The sequence below is a fragment of the Cynoglossus semilaevis genome, chromosome 14, assembly GCF_000523025.1.
Source record: "Cynoglossus semilaevis isolate Cse_v1.0 chromosome 14, Cse_v1.0, whole genome shotgun sequence".
Taxonomy (NCBI): Eukaryota; Metazoa; Chordata; class Actinopteri; order Pleuronectiformes; family Cynoglossidae; genus Cynoglossus; species Cynoglossus semilaevis.
The window spans coordinates 11,213,882-11,230,786 of NC_024320.1; the positions used below are offsets into that span (position 1 = coordinate 11,213,882).

A 16,905-nucleotide genomic window follows, 5' to 3' on the forward strand; every position below is an offset into this window, starting at 1 on the left:
GACAGAGGATGTTGGAGATGGAGTTGTCAGAAAAGAGGAGAAATTGACCTCAGAGGAGATTAGTGGGTGTAGTAAAAGAGGACATGGAGATGGGTGGAGAAAAGAAGAGGAGGCAGATGATCAATGTGGCCCAAAGGGAACAGCTTGAAGAAGGAAAAAAAAAGTTTATTCATAGTGGCCCAAAGGGAACAGCTTGAAGAAGAAAAAAAAAAGTTTATTCATACCCTCCATGCACCTCATCATCTGTATCTTGTCTTTTATTCCAGAACTTCAGCTCCTGCAGGTCTGCCAACATCTTTGTCTCAGCGTGCACGTTATGCCACCTATTTTGACGTGGCAGTACTGCGCTGTCTGCTGCAGCCCCACTGGACAGAGGAGGGTGTTCACTGGGCATTGATATATTACCTCCAGCGCCTGAAGCAGATTCTGGAGGAGCGACCTGAACGTACCTCAGAACCTCTGGTCCTGCCGCTGCCACGTCCGCGTAGTAGCTCTATGGTTGCAGCTACACCCTCATTGGTCAATACACACAAGACCCAGGTAATGATGTGTTGTCAAATCACAAAACAGTGCCATTTTTCCAAATGTCATAAACTAAACTTTAAAAACAAATATTAAATTTTATATATATAATTTTATATTTATTGATAAATAAATATAAATAAAATGTTTTGATAAATTAAATACAAGATTAATAATATTGTAAATACCAATAAGTAGTGAACTAAGACACCCATCCATAAAAATAAGGAGTGTTTATTTTTGGATATTTAATAATCAGTTAAAAAGAAAATTACCTTTTTTCTATTTCGTTTCTCTGTTAAATGTTTGCAGGATATGAGCTTGAAATGCAACGAGGAGGAAAAATCTCTGAGTACAGAAACATTTGCAAAGGTTTCTCTGACTAATCTTCGTCGACAGGCCGTCCCTGATCTCTCCTCTGACCTGGGCTTAAACCTCTTCAAGAAGGTCAGAAACAGACTTCCAGTCAACTGTATTAGAATGTTTATGTCAAACTTATGTTATAAATGAACAACTTAGCTTTTGTTTTTTCAGTTCAAGAACAGGCGCGAGGACCGAGAGAGAAAGGGTTCCATCCCTTTCCACTACACAGGAAAAAAGCGTCAGCGCCGTATGGGGGTTCCTTTCCTTCTTCACGAGGATCACCTGGAAGTCTCGCCCACACGCAGCACCTTTTCTTTTGGTAGCTTCTCTGGTCTGGGCGATGATCGGCGAACTCTGGACCGTGGAGGCTGGCAGGCAACAATCATGGGTAGGCATTTTTGGAGATTAGTCATTTTTTCTCAGTGAGTCCTGGATTTGTGATCTGGTGTTTTATTTATTAAATTTTCACTAGGTAAATTCACACGGAGAGGAAGCACAGACACTGCTGCAGACGCTGACAGTCTGAGTGCCAAACACTCGCACTCACACCACTCTCTCCTCAGAGACATGCCTGACCACTCCAACAGTCACAGTGACAACACTGTCAAAGAGGGTAAGGAGGGGCATTTTATTTCTGCATTCAAAGCTTAAAGTAAAACTTTTCCCACACAAAGAAACACAGCAAAGAAAAGGAGAGACTCCTGCACTTAAGGGAGATTCTTTAACGGTCTCCAGGGATGGGGCTGAAACTGTTCTTTACTGATGGCTAGAAAATGTTTAGTGACGTTGAGAAAGGGCTTCATAAGTGTATTAACTACAGTTGCAAACAAAATATTTTTTTTTTTTAGAAATATAGCTCATTTTTACTCAGAGACCATCACATTTTCTCTGTTTTCCAAAGTGCGATCTCAGATCTCTACCATCACCATGGCAGCATTCAACACGACGGTGGCATCCTTTAATGTGGGTTATGCGGACTTCTTCACTGAGCACATGAAGAAACTCTGTAACCCTGTGACTGTCCCTGAGATGCCTGTGGAGCCGCTAGCCTGCGCCAACCTGCCACGCAGCCTCACAGACTCCTGCATCAACTACTCCTGTCTGGATGAAGGAGAGAACATCGAGGGCACAAATAATTTTGTGCTGAAAAATGGCATGCTGGACCTGACTGTGAGCAGATCTACTGATTTTAAGTTTTAAAACCAAGATGGCCAAATACAACTCATCCAGTTTGGACAGTTTTCAACATTAAAAAAAACATTGTCACATCTTTACATTTTTTTCCATTGCTTTATGTCACAGGCTGTTTTGAGAGCACTCTACGCTGTCCTCAGTCATGACATCAGCTCCAGGATCTGTGATGTTGCCCTTAACATCATCGACTGCCTGCTGCAGCTGGGCGTGGTCCCCGGCATGGGCAAAAAACTGTCCAAGCCTGATAACAAGGAAAACCAGGAAGCACGAGCCAAAGACCCAGGTGGTCAGAGCCTTGGAGTACAGGGTGGTGGAGCAGTACCTGGAGCAGGTGGAGGAGGGGGAGATGGAGGAGGAGGTGGCGGAAGTGGTGGTGGAAGTGGACAGGGGAGCAAGGATGATGTAAAGAATAACAAAGACAATGACAAAAAGGTTTGTTGAACCATATGTTAGTGTCTGATTATGTTTATTATACTGTTACAATTATAGGTTTGTTGAACCATATGTTAGTGTCTGGTTATGTTTATTGTACTGTTACAACTTATTATTATTATTGTTATTATTATAGAGATTAGCCAGATAAGTGACATTTACTGATCACATGAACAGTTAGACTATCTTGTCGCAACTGTCAATCAAGATGCACTAGCTTAGATATTTTTATATGCTGCATTTTATTTAATTTCTATTTATATGTTGTTTTAGATTTTGTGTAGTGTTTCTAATCACCTTTCATAAAACATTTTATCAGTCATTTTTTAAAATAAATTAATACACATTTCAGACGACCCCATTTCGAATGCAGGTCACTCTACGTGGGCTTGCGGCCCAAAGGATGAAAAACACTGCTGAAGACCTTTAAAATTTTTAAAAATATCTGCAGAATTTTGTGATCAGTGCTGTTAGGACAAATGATTACATTTTCTTTTTCTGTGTCACTCATTGGCCATAAACAGGAGGAAGGCTCCAGCCTTAGCACCCACCGTTTAGCGCTGACTATGCTGATAAAGATAGTAAAGTCGCTGGGCTGTGCCTACGGCTGTGGTGAGGGACACAGAGGTCTGTCAGGCGATCGCCTCAGGATGCAGGTCAGATTCTTCACTTGTACTTTTTTATCTCTTCATTCATTTTCTGTCTAGGCTTTTTTGCTGCATGAATAAGTTACATGAAAATGAAACCAATCCTTCAAGGGTACGGAGCTGCTTTATTAAGAAGCAGGACTATTTCAGTGTTGATCAATATTTCTAATATTAGATGAGGAATAATCTTTTCACAAAACAGTTCCAGTGACAAGTAACCAAGGAAAGCCAGAAATGTTTGATATTCCTGAGATTTATGCAAATGTTTTATTTCAGGCCCAGAACTGCTTGACAAACCTGTATAAGCTGGACAAGGTCCAGTTTCGCCAGACAATACGCGAGTATGTGAACAAAGACTCTCTCAATAACATTGTGGACTTCCTGCATGCACTGCTGGGCTTCTGCATGGAGCCCATTACTGACAGTAAGTTTAGTATGAGTGTGTGTGCGTGCGACGTGTGGCTGTGTTTGGGCACAAGTGGTTGTTTGAGTGAATGACATCGGCAAAAATGGATACAAATGCACTGACCCTGATAAACGGACAGGATGAAGGAGATTCCTTTTCTTCTTCTACCACAAACACAGTTGGATCAGATGAATTAGAGAAGAAAAAATCACGCCAAAACATATATATATAAAAAGCTCAAAGTCAAACTTAATAAAGTGAAAAAATAATTTCAAGTCAGTAGAAAATACAGCTTGGTCAAGATATTCAAAAAGGTGAGCCTAAAGCTCACTAGTTAAGCCTAAACAGTAAAAATTTCAAAATAAAAACTACAAAACAGCCTAATTTTAGCCTAAGAATGGCTTAAATATAGTTCCAGTTTATTTAAAAAAAATAAAATAACAATGATTAAAGTTTTTTTATAAACGGTGAACCATTTTTTTAAGTTATTTAAAATGTGACATAAGAGAGTTAGCAAAATGTAAGCTAAGATGATATGTAATATTTTTTCAGAAACAAGCTAAGGGTTAGATGGGTTGAATGTTTTTTAGGAATTAATTGTTTTTGTTAAGTTTTTCATGATAAAAATATGCAGGATTACACTTGAGATTCAAAATCTAACTTTTTGGAAATTAAATTTGCTTTTTTCATTTTACTTCAACTGATTATTTTGTTGGCAAAGCTCAGTTGTACTTCTGCTGTCTCACCTTTGCACTTTCACTTTGCATTCCAGCGTTTTCTCTGTTTATATATGTTTCTCCCCCTTTTTCTCCTCCCACTTGTCTGCTGCTTGTCCTTTTTGTCCCCCTCCTTCTTCCGCATCCATTCCTTCCCTCTTTGTCTTTCTTCCACCTTGATGAGGTGAATCCTTACCTTTGCTTGATCACTCATCCATTCTGTACACTTGCCAATCCAAAGCTTTGCTCATTGCAACCCTGCTCAAACGGCGGCTTGTATTGTTGAGCACTGAGACACAATGCACACGCCTATTCAGTTTTGTACACTGTGATTTATTTTGCACATTCCATCAGCGTAAGAATAACAGAAATTGGCAATGTACCGAACTGATGAGTGTTTTGAATCTGAAAGTGAACAGGGCACCTTGTGCAGTTTTTCTTGTGCGTGTTGACTTTATGTGTGTGTTTGTTTGTGTGTATGTGTCACCTCTATGCAGAGGTGGGGTGCCACGTCCTTTCTGACACCGCATACATGTGTATGTGCTGGCCTGATGTAAATCAATCTGTGCCCCGCCTCTTTTCTCTTGCAGAGTACGGCAGTGCAGGTGAGAGGTCCAGGAGGGCGAAAAAACGAAACATCGGTAGATACACATGATCAATAATCAATAATAATAATAAGATTCTATATACTATTAGGTGTGAGATGAATATACTCGCCTGATCCGACCCTTCCCTAGACACTTTCCATAGCTGCACCTCAAAAAGTGACAAAACTCGCCTGCAACTCCCAAATTCATACATGTTTGAATCGTTTTTATAGGGTTTATTTTGTTCGTTTTTTTTTTTTTTTTTAATCAACAAATTTAATTTAACTGGACCAAAAGTGAATCAATGTGTGGTATTTAGGGCAGGCCTTAGTCACTTGCATGTATTCCTTACACCTCTCCTAGAATCCTTTTTTGTTTGCTTCTCCCCTACATGCTTTATGACCTCTTTTGTTTGTCTTACAGCCCCCCTCCGACCCCTTTTCTCCCTCCCTTTCCCCCTGTTGTATCGATGGGCTCAGTGTTTTATATGCATAATGTGGTCAGCTGTCAATATTGTAATCTTTACCCACTGACTAAACCGTCCCCGGTGTGATCCGTGGTCTCTCCCGCCTGTTGCTTCCAGACAAGGCAGGCTTTGGGAATAACTTCACCACAGGGGACAACAAGTCTGTGGCCCAGAATATGGAGGCTGTGGTGGTAGGCTGCATGTTCAAGTCCCTGATTACCCGCTGTGCGTCCACCACGCACGAGCTGCACAGCCCTGAGAACCTGGTGAGTTGGAGCTGGGTAGCAGGAAGTTACAGTTGAATAATTAATGATTCATTTAGTTCTGGCTCTAAGTAAAGAAGAGCAATCACTCAAAGCTGCCCGTGGTAATGCTGTGGCATTAAAAATTAACGGGACGTTAGATGTGCTCAATCATACTCTATTAATAATGTCACACTCGGGAACAGTGGTTTGCAAATACTGGATCTGGACCCATAAATGGTCCATGCTAGTTAAACCAATTAAACCTATTAAAGACAAGTGCAAGATTATTTTCCAACTCCTGTCAGACAACTGCAACAGGTGACATAATATAGATTACAGGCAGACCATAGGCATGCCAAGATTTAGTAATTTCTACTGAAAACATCCAGGCATTAATAATATCCTGGAAATGTTGCTTTGTTCCCCTAACTCAAAACCAGATTGGCTAAAGAAACAGTCATTGCCATTCATTTTAAGCTAAAGAAAGTAAGCTCGAGACCCTTTTGGAAGGATTTAAACCATTCAGAGTTTCTATAAATTTAAATAAATATTTCGGACGGACCTGTGCGTTTAAAGCTTTTGATTAGACAGGCGTGACTTGTGTTGGTGGAGGATGATACATGTTCCAAAGGCAGAATCACAGGCCACCCACTGTCAAGCTGTGGCTACTGCCTAGTACTAACTCCCTCACACAATGCAGGCCCCCACAGTGTCTGGAAATAACTGCAAAATGATATTTGGAATATTCTTCCTCCTTCTGACGCACTTGTGTGTACACCAACCATGTGAATCACACGTTCATTTATATCACCAGTCAAATTCATGTTTCCCAGGGTCTTTACTGTGACATCCGCCAGCTGGTGCAGTTCATCAAGGAGGCTCATGGAAACGTGTTCCGCAGGGTGGCGCTGAGTGCACTCCTGGACAGTGCAGAGAAGGTCACCACCACCAAGAAACCGGAGGAGAAGGAAGAGGGCAAACAGACTGGACCAAAAAGGTACTGACCAGTCAGTGGCCCCTTGGATGGTCTCAAACTAATGAAATCATTATGCTTTCCATTTGGGTTAACTTTACCTGCACTGGTATGGAATAGGAAAGAATTTGTACCAGCTGTCAGGACCTTGCATGTTTACTGTAGGTCTTTTAACCTACACTTGGGCAGTTTAATGGAGTAGAAATGGAATATGCCTATGGAAGCCATGAGCTAACACAGGCTAGTGGTGTAACTGTTCCTGGGTTTTGTGTAAATCTTATGAATAATGGTTATACCAGGAAACCTATCTAGATAGATGTTTTTTTTTTTTAGCTAATTGCTTTTTGTGGGGACTGTAACAGGGCCACGCGCCATAGTGAATTTAAATAGAATCCTCCACACAGGGACAGGGATATGGGCTGGTAGCTTGACTAACACATAGCTCATAGCACGGGCTTGTAGAGTAGGCACTAGGCCAGGCATGCCCAAACTATTCCTCAAAGGGCCGTGTGGCTGCAGGTTTTTATTCCAACCAACCAAGAGCACATAGTTTGACCAATTAGCTGTCTGAAGACTGAGACCAGTTGATTAAACCTCTCAACTCAGGTGTGCTACTACTTGGTTGGAACAAAAACCTGCAGCCACAGCGGCCCTTTGTGGAACAGTTTGGGCACCCCTGCACTAGGCATAATGTGTGCTTCGCTTTATCTGCCTCTCTTCTTACCCTGATGTGCCCATCACTCTGGGACAGAGTGAATCTGGACTCATCAGACCACATGAGACCACATTGCTCCAGAGTCCAGTCTTTATGCTCCGTACCAAATTGATGCCTTTTTGTCCGATTAGCCTCACTTCAAGGGATTAGGATTCCTTGAGTTTTTTTTACATTGTAGGTGCAGAAATGCTCTTACTTTCACTGTGAAACACACTGCACACACAAAGTCAAAAAGTAAAAACAAACACTTTTAACTGTAAATTAATCAAATAGTCCACTTACAGACTTGATATGTAGTGACTGACCAGAGTTCTCCAGAGTTCCAGGGAATTCTGACCACAGAGTCTTAACAACACGCCACCTGATCAGGTTGTACAATGCGTAGATGAGTCCTCTCAAGTACAGCCTCCTTCAGGTTCAGCCGTCTCTGCCCCTTCCTGGTGGTCATTGCAGGTTGTCTAACTAAACTAAACCAGTTTGTCTTCTAGCCATAGTCTTGTACTTGTAGCCATGTACTTGTCAGAATCTTCAGTCTCCACTTCAACTCCTTCAGTCCAAACCCGTCTCCTTGTTGTTCTGTACAACCTGAAATCTATCTCTAGTTCCTTGAACTTTGTGGTAATCAGCTGAATTTGGTTCCTGTGGCATCAGACAGCAAGGACTTCCCTCACCAGACTCCACCATCGTTGTCCCTGATACACCAGATGATGGCTCTGTCATCTCTGAAGTTAAAGTGCAACAAATACACTTTTTTTCACACTGACATTTAATTTGGGATTTGCTGTGAACTGGATATCTGTTTTGTACACATTACAGAGTGCACGCAAATGCGGAGCAGTGCAGCAAATACAGTGCCAATGTGAAAATGGCACAAGTCTTGTACAAGTGTTTTTTGGCATTGAAAATATTTTAAGTGTAAGCTTCAAGCTTTCATCACAGCTTTTCTTAATTTCATTTATTTTTGTTGTGTTTGCATCTGTTTGTCTCACTTGAGTGACTGGAGTTTTGTTTTTATTTTTTTATGACATAAAAGGAGACCAGCTCATTTATTATCCAGCCCCTAGATTTATTTTATTTATTGTAATAAAAAATGATAGACATGAAAACCGCATTTTGTATTTGTATTGCATTATCCATGATACCTTTAAACATTTCAAGATAAGATGTAGTGTTCTTTTTCTTCTAGCCCTACTAGATTTCAAAAAGTGCTGCTGCCTAAAAACAGTGTGCTTCAAATGCTGTTAGCCTAGCAAGGCTAGACAGTGTAACTTTATGAGAAAAGCATTATGTCATTAAACAAATTAAATTGTTTCCTAATTACATTTATCTATACTAGAATAACAATTGATGACTAATGTTTTTGCCACTTTGAAATTAGGAAAATCTCAGAATTTGTTAAGATTAATCATATGGTCAAATATTAGTGACTTATTTTCATTAAATAGATACAACTTATAAAGAAACATGCTAAAAATGCTGATTTTGGACACAAATAGCTAAAGTTTAAGTTTTAATAAAATCCTTGCTTGCCTATTAAGGGATCTCACAGTTGAAATTCGGCCTTCAGTTGGTATTGTCTGGGTGTATGTGTGTGTGTGCAGGTCAGAGGCGGGTGTGTCCGGGGAGAAGGGTCAGGTGTCCAGTGCTGCAGATGAGTGTCGCAGCTACATCTCCAGCAGACCCCCCCAGACCCCCGAACAGTGAGTGTCCGCCTCATGTCCATTATACGGTAGCACCATCTGTGTTCAGCTCTGCCTCCATTCTTCTGCTCGATGATGAAAGCTTTTCTGTTGTTTCGTCTCCTTTGTTTTTTTTTTAACTGGTTCATTCTAAAGCACAATTAGTAAAATCTTACTCCCTTTCCTTCGTCTGTCTTACTCCACCAGTGAAGAACAAATCCCAGGGGCTCTTCTAGGAAGAAAGGATTTTTGGAGGAAAATGTTCAAGTCCCAGAGTGCTGCCAGTGACACTAGCAGCCAATCAGAGCAGGACACCTCGGAGTGCACCACTGCCCACTCAGGCACCACCACAGACAGACGGTCCAGGTCCAGGTCGCGTCGGATTTCGCTACGCAAAAAACTGAAGCTGCCAATTGGTTAGTTCTCAGCTCAAAATGTTTTATCTTGTCTGGATTAACCTTTTGTTTTACTTCTTTTTTACCACTTTTCTTTATTTAGGGCCTAATTTAAAAGAATTTGTCTAATATTTGTAAATGTCATTTGCTTTTTGTTTTGACTTTTTTACTTCTGACTTATGTTATCTTCTACCTCACCATCTCAATTTCAGCGTTTAACTTTAGCTTTAGCTAAAATTACAACATCTGTCTCTGTTGGTAATAGATTTATTACCAAATTGACCTTTCCTCCAAACATTTTTTGATATTAATAGATAGTATCTGTGTAATTAACTTTTCTCCTTCTTAAATAGATTTGTGGCTTTTTAACTTTTATTTTTGTCATAGATCTAAAAAAAAAAACAAACATTTTATTTGTTTTGTGTTTTATCAAAACAGAAGAGTCAATGTTTGTCCCATATCTGAATTCCCTTTACAGGAATTTTATCAGTTAAATATAATATATTGGATCAAATGAAACCTTATTTTCTAATTTGTCTTTTCCTAGTTATGATATCACAGCTGTTTCTTTATTTTTTACTATTAAATCTGGTCCATGTGTTGTCATGCCCATGTCTCATTACATGATGTTGTTCCAAATGGTCCCCTGAAATAACCTTAGCTGTGATGCACTTTGTTCAAGTCAGGCCACTTCATATCTCTGTGTGTTCCTTTTTTGTGCCTCAGCATGTCGTCGGACCGTACGCCTACCAATCACTCTCTCTGTTTTACGTATGTGGATGTGGAACCATCAGCGTTCATTATTGATGTTGTGTCTGTTTGTGTTGGTCATGACTCCCAGGATGTTCAGTGTCCTTTTCTAACCTGCCATAGGTTCATTTGATTTCAGTTGGACTCTGAAACCTTGACTATAGAAAAGCTACAGAATTTAAACAGATATTTTCTATAACATAATATAATGTAATATGATGTTCATATTATCCTGGGTTTACAATGTCCTTGACCTATGGCGATTTGGGGTTACATCACAATCTCACATTTCCCACAAATGTATTAATAAAGTGTTGTTTCATCAATCTGACGTAGGGCGTTTGCAAGGTTAGGACACTTCATGTGAGAACTAGTTGGTGAACAGAGCAGAAAAATACATCGTCACATGGCACTATACGCTCAAGATGATATATATAATATAATATATTGCATATTGTTAGGATGGTAAAGGACAGAGATAGAAGAAAGAAAATTGAAAGCGTAACATGTCACTTTTGACCCCATGTTTATCCAATTTCACCACATATTTTCAACGTAAAAGTTCATTTAGTTAAGGTTCTTTTGGCATCCTCTTGCGAATAACATTTAATTGACTTTAAAGAAGTAAAATTTACCTCCCTAAGTGTTTGTGACTGTGAGTTACCAGTAAGTGAAGGCTCAGTTCTGTGTGCCAGTGAATGATGTGTGTGTGCATGCGTGCTTACATATTGTGCACAGTGTATTTTTGTATTTGAATTGTACCTACAGTGTTTTGTAACATTGGTTGCTCATGTCTTCAATATACATATTTACAGGCAACTGGCTGAAACGCTCCTCTCTGTCGGGCCTGACTGATGGTGTGGAGGACCTGCTGGACATCAGCTCAGTCGATCGTCTCTCCTTCATACGGCAGAGCTCTAAGGTAAGAAGCTGGAGTCTTATTGTGGCATTTCAAATGCCACAAATTTCATTTGTTGCACATCCATGTGCTCGTCTGTGTTTTAGGTTAAGTTCACCAGTGCTGTGAAGCTGACCGAAGGTGGCACTGCAGGGCCAGAGTACGGCAGGGACGAGGAGGAAAATTTCTTCAAGCGGCTCGGTAAATGGAGGTCTGGCAGGAGGAATCCATCCAAGCTTCACCACACAGAAGAGAAAGATGGTAGAGCGCCACCCACCCTTGGGTGCCCCGCGCCCACCCACGTCCCATTGTCCTGTTTTCTATTTCCGTCTTTCTGTCCTGGTGTCAGTTGTCCATGTGGTATGGTGTTGTGTCGTGTCTCACTTCGCAAGTTGTGGTATGTTTTTCTTTTGTCCTTTATCCTCCATTTCTGGACACCTACCAGTCACACTCCGAACCCATCAGTGGAGTGTCCACATTTTTTATCTAAATAAATATATTTTAGCAACATTGGAAAATGTTTTACTATTAATTACTTAGCTAAAGTATGTCTGTCTTGTATGCAGTCAAGAAGCTATTTCATTATATTGTAAACTATAGTTTAACAACCATCATTTGACCCCTTTTTTTGGCATATTTTTGGATAACCTTCTGATTTTTATACATTTAACCAAAGTTCAGTTATTTTATGTTTTTGCATTTTACCAATACTACAACTTTGCAGTTGCATTTGATACATTTTTGCAAATGTATTGGAGAAATCTTGGCCAGTTTTGCAATAATTTTGTCTCTTCAATTACTTTCACTACTTTTGCTATTAGCCATCTTTGTTAAATTTGTTAACTTTTGAATTACACATTTAAGCTATTTGTAGCCTAATATTTACTAAATGTGGGCAACTACTGCGCTGGATAATGTATTTTACCTCCCTTTAGTGTTTTTTTTAATTATAAATCAGTTTAGAATCCATTTTTTCCCTCATTTTCTTGAACAAATCCCTGTAACTCGTGTCTTGTCCTTGTCCTGTGTGTGTTCCCCTCTCTCCAATTCCAATTTGCGCATCCTTTGTTCCTGAACCACACTCTCTTTCCTCTTTTTGTCATTTAGCCTGTGGAAAAAGAGGAAATAAGTCCCATCTCTGATACCATCTTTCTGCCTAAAAGCATATTTCTGTGCTACGTCAAGCATGACAGTCTGTCAGTGCTCTCGTCTCTTCTGTGGTGACGTCTGGTGGTATTTTTCACTGCTTGAGTTTCCGGTGATAAAACAGAATGTTCAACACGCACATGGATGCACTTACACTTGTCATTTCAGAGGGATTTCTACATGAGGGAGGGATTCATATGTTTAAAAACCCAATTCTATAGAGTAAAAGAACATGTTTTACCAAAGCTATCTTATTAAACTTCTAGTATTATTCACTTGTACATTCATTCATTGGACAAAGAATGTGTTTTTACTGACAAAATTGATTATGTTTGTCAAAAAAAGAAAAGGTAAAAATGTGCAATGTTCTTTGTCCACTTTGGGAAAGGAGCTATAGATCAGACCTAGCACACTAAGGCCTGTCGGGGCATTATTTTCTATTGCATTTATGAAAATATGCACCAACAAGTTGGTATGATTTATCTCAACGGACTTGGAAAAAGTGCATAGTTACAAATATCATGTAAATGTTCACATTTAAGTTCAATAACCCCTGAAAATCCAAGTGTAACCTTGTGGCTGCTTCTGTCTCCCACTTAGCTTCAAGTTTCAGTGGCTCTCCTGTGCTTTTGTAAATGTCCTGGATGGTGACACATCATGTGATATTAAATGTGATCTACTGTGGTACAGTGAGCAAATGAAAAGAACTAGAAAAATTATCCTTGTATTTCTTCCTGCTGTGTCCTCTTCCTCCTCCGTCATCTCTTCTTCCAGGTCCCCATGGTTTCCAGGAAAGGCTCGCAGCCAGTCAGGAGGCCATGAAGAACAAGAACGTGGTGAATCTGGGAGCCATACGTCAGGGTATGAAACGCTTCCAGTTCCTTCTGAACTGCTGTGAGCCAGGAACCATACCAGACGCCTCCATCCTGGCTGCAGCACTGGACCTGGTGCGTTTCATTCTGCTCACAGTGCATAAGAGTAAACATGTGGCTTTATGCTCTGCTTTTACCACAACCATGTTGGAAATTAACTAAGGCTTGTCCTTTTCCAAGATAAAAATGTATTTTAAGTAGGTTGTCTAGATTTATATAGAGTTCAGGGAAGGTTAAACACATTCACTATTTCTGTTTTTATTCATTTTGGATAAATTATGCAATTTTTTCTATTAGATTTAATTTAATTTTTTTCTGCTATTGTTATTCAGAAAAGAATCTGTAAAAATAACAAATGCAGCGTCCGGGATCACATTAAAAAAAAATTAAGCTCCTATTTATTTTTTCAGCATCAGACATTTTTTCAGATATATTTTCATTCAATTGTTGTAGTTGTTCTAGTTTGAATAACTTTTGACTTTTTCTGTACTAACTTTATCCCTTGGCCAACTCTTATCTAGTTTTGCTTTAACATGATTGCAATTTCTATTTTTTAGCTATATCAGTTGACTAAGAATGTGTCTAGATGCAATATTATGCTTTTGTCTATGTCTTGATGGGGAGTTTCCTTGTCCCCATCTTCATACCCAGGTACTTCAATTGATATTCTTAACTTAGCTGTAGCTACTAACTTAGTGTTTGGCCACATGGCCTGCATTTGTTAATCTTTAGCCATTTCCTTTGCTACTTTAGATTCAAAACCACCAATATGTTTATCTCACAGATCTTTTGTCAGGAATACAGAAGCCAAACCTAAAATATATTTTGAAATGTAAGGTAAAACGTTTATGGCAAAACACTTGCAGTTCTCTATGTTAAAGAGGCCTCACTTAACATCATCCGTCGAAGTTATTTTTTTTTGTTTTTACCTTTCCTTGTGCAAAGTCCTTCAGTTGTGCAAAGTAAAGATAAAAAAATCCTTTCTTGTCATTCTATAGGAAGCTCCAGTTGTGGCTCGAGCCTCCCTCTTTCTGGAGTGTGCTCGGTTTGTCCACCGATGTAACCGTGGCAACTGGCCTGAGTGGATGAAGGGCCACCACGTTAACATCACCAAGAAAGGTCTTTCAAGGGGCAGGTCACCTATAGTGGGTAACAAAAGGAATCAAAAACTCCAGTGGAACGCTGCCAAACATTTCTGCCAGTGGGGAGATGTGAGTTCAAGTTTTTGAAGATTATATTCAAGGTAATAGGAACGCTGAAAATGCTTTGCTTCTGCTGCAGTAATGAAAGTGTTTGGTTTTCTTTCATCTACCAAGGCTATTGGCACAAGGCTAAGCGAATTGTGTCACTCTGAAAGCGAGAGCCCGGCCAACATTCTGGGTTACATCTATGATGAAGACACCAAACGGAGAATGAGGAAAGAAGATGAGGAAGAGGACTATTTAGATGATAGTGAGTCCAAACACCATCTGCCCAATGATTACGTTGTTGGATTTAAATTTTGTTTTCTAATTTTTGAATATAAACTTCTGACCCTCTTGTTTAATTTTTCTTTCAGACACAGTCAATCCAACCAAATGTGGCTGCCCCTTTGCTTTGAAGATGGCTGCCTGTCAGCTCCTCCTAGAAATCACCACTTTCTTGAGAGAGACTTTTCCCTGCCTACCACGTCCGCGAACAGAGCCTCTTGTGGTCAGAAATGTAATCTGTAATGAAAAACAAAATAGATAAAGAGTGTGGCATGGTTTTCAGAGAACTGTTTTTTCACATCAGATGAAATCTAGGTACAGATGAAATGTTAGTGACACAAAAACTGAGCATTGACAAAGATAATGTTACTCGAGATCTATGTTTCAGTACATTATCTTTTAAATTTATTGACGAGTTAACTAGAGTTTTCATTGCGATGCTCAATGTAGGATCTCGACAGCTGCCGACTACGATTAGACCCAGAGCTCGGTCGTCACCGATATGAGAGGAAGATCAGCTTTGCAGGCATCCTGGATGATGAGGATGGACACGACTCTCTCAACAGCAGCAGCCACACGCTCAAGTCTGACACTACAGGTGAAGAGAAGAAGGTGCAGGAGAGTCAGGGTGAGACATCAAGTACTACACACTGCTGTGATTGCATAGTTTTTACATCTGGAATCTTGAAAAATGTTGTCCTCACTTTTGCCTTCCTCAGTACCTATAAGGAAAATTCGTATTGGAGGCTCCCGGCTGCTTCAAATCAAAGGGGCCCGCAGTTTTAGGGTGAAAAAAGGTGGCTCCCTGTCGTCCATACGCCGGGCAGGGAGCCTTAAAAGCACAAAGCTTTCCCGGCAGGACTCAGAGTCTGAGAATGAAGAGGGTTTGTTGTCACAGACACAAAGCAGGGACACCGTAACTGACATTGGTGAGTGGTGCAGGAAACATCTTTGCATGGAAGATAACTAAGTAGGAATACTCTGCTAATACTCTGCTGATGTCAGAGATAGATAGATAGATAGATAGATAGATCTGTAATACTTTCTCAGAGGGAATTAGGTTAGTAAGCTTTGTATTTTTGGTTTATATATATATATTTACATATATATATATATATATAGTAACTTATTTTGAAAATGATATTTTCAAGTAGAGTTCTAAAAAATGTTTGTAAAAAAACATTTTGTCTATTTAGCAAAGTTAACCAAACAGAATAGGTGCACAAATATAAGTGAACACAGCTAGACACTGGCCTGTACAGCTTGAAATTAGCTGAAACAGGACTCATAGTGAGCCAGAAAGAACTAAAGAATAGCTATTAACATTGCAAAAATACATGCAGGTGAATAAGCATAATTGAGGCAGCCCCAGGAACATCTTGGAGTTAGCCAAAAACACTACATATTTATGAGCCATACTAATAGGAAAAAGCTACAACACTCTAAATATAGTAACAAAAGCAAAATACTGTAGTTGGCCACAAATATAACAGAAGAGCTAAAGGATGAACAAAATAAAGCTATTAGCCAAACAAATCTGATACATGCAGTCAATGGTAATAAGCTGAGAGTTACCCAGGAAGGTTACACAACAGTGAGTTTGTTGACATTTAAGTCACTCCACAGATTAGGATAGAAAGCAAAAAAAGTTCAAATTTAAAATGCCTGTTTTGCTAATATTACAGTATATAAAGAAATATGTAGACTTTGATGTCAGTCTCACAACTGTTTTAATTAATTTTGTTATTGTTATGTTCCCTATATAGGCAGTCCCTTCAGTACCAGTGAGCCCAGCATAGAACCAGAGGGTCAAGGTTCAGGTGGCGCAGAGGAAAACTATCACCGCAACATGTCCTGGCTCCATGTACTGTCTTTATACATACTAAATATTGTAATGTACTGATCTCCAGAGTCTCCTTCTCATGTACTAACTTCCTTGGCTGTTTTTCCTGTCTTGGCTTAGATCATGATCCTGTTGTGCAACCAGCAGAGTTTCATCTGTACCCATGTCGACTTCTGCCACCCCCACTGCTACCAGCACCACAGCCGCTCCTGCGCCCGTCTGGTCCGTGCCATCAAGCTTGTTTACGGCGAGACAGTGGACAGCCTGCGGGAAGACAGTGCGTCCTTAGGGAACATTGGAGCACGTGCAAAGAAAAACAATGAGGTGGAATTTCATACACGAGTGTATCCTGTTCTCAGATTGATAGATAACACAAGTCAAGGAGTCGGTAATGGCAGATTCATGAGTGTTTGTGTCTTCAGTGTTCGGACAAGTCATGTCTGAGGACACCATCTATGAAGAGACGACCAACGGACCCCAACACAGAAGGAAAGAAAGACACAGGGATGCTCAAGTACATCCGCAACCAGGTAAAACCTGTTAATGTAGTTCTTAGATCTCAGGAAAAGATCAAAATAAATATAATT

General features: G+C 39.9%; 1 protein-coding gene across 3 annotated transcripts in view; it reads left to right on the forward strand.

Moving 5' to 3' along the window:
• Positions 1-16,905, forward strand: part of unc80 (unc-80 homolog (C. elegans)) — a 44,663-nt gene that overhangs the window by 7,483 nt on the left and 20,275 nt on the right. For 2 of the 3 annotated variants that reach the window (XM_017038712.2, XM_017038714.2), the window contains exons 8-31: positions 267-540; positions 835-969; positions 1,057-1,273; positions 1,358-1,498; positions 1,787-2,055; positions 2,188-2,511; positions 3,036-3,167; positions 3,435-3,582; positions 4,871-4,921; positions 5,451-5,599; positions 6,412-6,575; positions 8,868-8,966; positions 9,153-9,361; positions 10,906-11,012; positions 11,096-11,249; positions 12,909-13,081; positions 14,005-14,217; positions 14,323-14,458; positions 14,565-14,698; positions 14,926-15,103; positions 15,195-15,404; positions 16,242-16,339; positions 16,439-16,642; positions 16,741-16,848. In XM_017038712.2, coding sequence (XP_016894201.1) covers positions 267-540; positions 835-969; positions 1,057-1,273; positions 1,358-1,498; positions 1,787-2,055; positions 2,188-2,511; positions 3,036-3,167; positions 3,435-3,582; positions 4,871-4,921; positions 5,451-5,599; positions 6,412-6,575; positions 8,868-8,966; positions 9,153-9,361; positions 10,906-11,012; positions 11,096-11,249; positions 12,909-13,081; positions 14,005-14,217; positions 14,323-14,458; positions 14,565-14,698; positions 14,926-15,103; positions 15,195-15,404; positions 16,242-16,339; positions 16,439-16,642; positions 16,741-16,848 — 4,027 coding nt within the window. The remainder of the gene's footprint in view (positions 1-266; positions 541-834; positions 970-1,056; positions 1,274-1,357; positions 1,499-1,786; positions 2,056-2,187; positions 2,512-3,035; positions 3,168-3,434; positions 3,583-4,870; positions 4,922-5,450; positions 5,600-6,411; positions 6,576-8,867; positions 8,967-9,152; positions 9,362-10,905; positions 11,013-11,095; positions 11,250-12,908; positions 13,082-14,004; positions 14,218-14,322; positions 14,459-14,564; positions 14,699-14,925; positions 15,104-15,194; positions 15,405-16,241; positions 16,340-16,438; positions 16,643-16,740; positions 16,849-16,905) is intronic. The other variant, XM_017038726.2, reaches the window with a different exon arrangement.